Here is a 3,084-nt window from a genome sequence, read left to right as displayed (position 1 = left end):
ACATATACATACATATATATATATATATGTATGTATGTATGCATTCATTTGTTTAGTAGTGTGTAGTTAACTTTTTGTGTTTATAAAAGAGCAACTCCAGTCAGTCAGATATTGTAGACGATAAAAAGAGCCGAGCATGTTCTGCAGACGTGTGGGACTGAGTTGAACACCTTGTGTTTTGTGTTTTGTGCTTGTTCTGCAGTTGAATGCAGAGGGGCACACACACACACACTCGCTCTCACACTCACTATATATATATCTTAATTATATACATGTATGTATGTATGTATGTATGTGTATAAACATACACAGGACACACGTATATTATGTAAACACAAACTTTTATTTTCGATGCAATTAATCAATATGACAGCCCTAAATGTATATACATATACATACATATATATATATATATGTATGTATGTATGCATTCATTTGTTTAGTAGTGTGTAGTTAACTTTTTGTGTTTATAAAAGAGCAACTCCAGTCAGTCAGATATTGTAGACGATAAAAAGAGCCGAGCATGTTCTGCAGACGTGTGGGACTGAGTTGAACACCTTGTGTTTTGTGTTTTGTGCTTGTTCTGCAGTTGAATGCAGAGGGGATGTCTGGCAGTAAGGTGCTGGGGGGGGCGCGGCGGCGGCGGACACGGTGCCGGCGCTGTCAGGCGTGTCTGCGGACCGAGTGCGGTGAGTGCCACTTCTGCAAGGACATGAAGAAGTTCGGTGGACCGGGCCGGATGAAGCAGTCCTGTCTGCTGCGGCAGTGCACTGCAGTAAGTCAAGCAAACCTGTGTCACATGCTCATACTCAAGCAGAAGACATCTTAACATCCACTGCACACTTTCAGAGATTTCAGACATTTTCCCTTCAGTATGTAGATTTGTGTTTGTATTTGCTGTGGTTTGAAAGCATTCGAGCACGTGAGTATTTACACTGTGAAGCGTGGACCTGGGTGATTGTAGCGCCTCTGAATGCGGCTGATGGTGGGGGACGCAGTAGTTTTGTGCTCCAGCTGTGATCAGTGCATCGTAACGGTTAGGATCAGAGCGCCTCGCGCTGGCTTCACTGACTCTGCTGCTCTCCTCAGCCGGTGTTGCCGCACACAGCCGTGTGTTTCGCTTGCGGAGAAGCGGGGAAGGAGGACACGGTGGAGTCGGAGGAGGAGAAGTTCAGCCTCTCGCTCATGGAGTGCACCATCTGCAACGAGATCATCCACCCCAGCTGCCTCAAGGTTTGTGAGTTAAAACTGATCAAAGCGAGCGCGTCTGAACTCTTAACGGCTGCTGATAACACGCTGAGCTCTCTCCTCAGATGGGCAAGTCTGAAGGCATTATTAATGATGAGATCCCAAACTGCTGGGAATGTCCAAAGTGCCACAAGGAGGGAAAGACCAGTAAGGTAAGACTGCACACAGATACTACACTGCCCCGTTCAGAGTGGGCCAGAACAGTTAGTCATCTCATTTGTTTTCTTCAAGACTGCTCATAACTTTATAAAGTCAGTTACAAAACGGTAGCGAGTCTGAAAAGTAAGACTGATAACCTCTTGTCTAACTGCTAGTTGCTCAAACTAGTTCTTAATCTTAACATAGTGTCTGTGTTTGAAAGTCCTCCATTCATTGACTGGCTGCATCCTTGTTTAAACGTTTGGTTTTCTGCTTTGGATTCCACTTTATTGCTGCAAATTCAGTTTTGTGACCGAGATAATGTTTTCTTGTTCTAAATTAGAGTTTTAATCAAAAGTTTTACGCATCAGTAAGAATGTGTAGGAAAGCACAATGCAGTCAGTCATGTTTTGCATGGGATGCCATGTTTCCAGCAGAAGTGCCTTTATTAATGTATGGAAGTACAGCATAGCGGTACAGTTTCCAGCTGGTTGCATCTTTACTTAACTGTAAAGGGAACACATGGAAAAGCACACGTAACATGTGGTGTATAAGTAGAGTGAAGGAGAGAGACCGGAAGCAGTGTCATCAGGAGAAGAGCTTCTGTCGAGGTCTGAACTGTAGATGCTGTAGGCACGAGAGCGCCGTATATCACAGCTGACACGGCTAGACTTTCAGTATCGTTCAGAAGTAGAGATTCTGTGTCAGAGTCACGCAGTGAAGGCACAGATGCTCGGTTCACACAGCAGCCAGTGCACTTTCACCTCTCACAATGATTGATTCACCACTTGAGACATATTTGTATTAATAGTAATTCTAGCCATCTAAACCAGGAGCGTGTGGACTCGATGCTAAGGTTTGAGGTGTAAGCTCTGCGTGTGCGTGATGATGTCACTGCCTGTACTCACCACAGCTTTAGAAACGCCCTCCCTGACCCTGACTCCGCTCTGGAAGCAGTCCTGTGTGTGGCCTTCACTGTAATAAACATCACACTAATGCAGGTCTGATGTTCAGGATCAAGGAGATGGTTTGGGGAAGAGGCGCATGGACAATGGGGAGGTGAGTCGCTGGAAGCTGACGGATGAGCCGCCTCCCAGTAAGAAGAAGAGCCTGTCTCTGGAAGACGGAGCCAGACGCAAGAAGGACAAGGAGCTTCCCCAGGAGAGCGGCTCCAGAAAGAAGGTGAGTGCAACAGAGCAGGTGTTCTCTTTCCTGCTGGCTCCAGATTCAGCTTCAGTGTGACGGGAGACACAACCAGATCAAACACAGACAGAGTTAACTATAGTGGTTGTTAGGTGTGGGCCAGACTACTCAACTAAACAACACTGCGCCTGCTAGTCCACACCGGAAAGACTAGTCATTTATTTATTTCTGTTTTGTTTTACATTTTTTGCAAAGGCTACGTTCAAATTAAGGTCATGTTAATGTTACATTTAAAGATATTATATATATATATATATATATATATATATGTATATGGAGTGTGGTGGGTTCAGAGGAATGTCCACTGTGAAGATGAGCAAGGCGAGGGAATATTTGAACTTCTTTTTACTTTAAGCTATATGTGACCCTGGAGCACAAAACCAGTCATAAGGGTCAATTTTTTTCGAAATTGAGATGTATACATCATCTTTCCATTGATGTATGGTTTGTTAGGATAGGACAATATTTGGCTGAGATACAACTATTTGAAAATCT

The 3,084-nt window shown here is 44.2% G+C and overlaps 1 protein-coding gene across 5 annotated transcripts in view; it reads left to right on the top strand.

Annotated features, from left to right (window-relative positions):
• fbxl19 (F-box and leucine rich repeat protein 19) overlaps positions 1–3,084 on the top strand; it is a 13,103-nt gene that overhangs the window by 3,168 nt on the left and 6,851 nt on the right. For all 5 annotated transcript variants that reach the window (XM_016506350.1, XM_016506352.1, XM_016506351.1 and 2 more), the window contains 4 exons: positions 590–775; positions 1,090–1,233; positions 1,314–1,400; positions 2,401–2,568. In XM_016506350.1, coding sequence (XP_016361836.1) covers positions 605–775; positions 1,090–1,233; positions 1,314–1,400; positions 2,401–2,568 — 570 coding nt within the window. In that variant the 5' untranslated portion in view covers positions 590–604. The remainder of the gene's footprint in view (positions 1–589; positions 776–1,089; positions 1,234–1,313; positions 1,401–2,400; positions 2,569–3,084) is intronic.

Source organism: Sinocyclocheilus anshuiensis, unplaced genomic scaffold (assembly GCF_001515605.1).
Source record: "Sinocyclocheilus anshuiensis isolate Anshui unplaced genomic scaffold, SAMN03320099.WGS_v1.1 scaffold1212, whole genome shotgun sequence".
Lineage (NCBI taxonomy): Eukaryota > Metazoa > Chordata > Actinopteri > Cypriniformes > Cyprinidae > Sinocyclocheilus > Sinocyclocheilus anshuiensis.
This window is presented reverse-complemented; position numbering and strand designations above follow the sequence as displayed.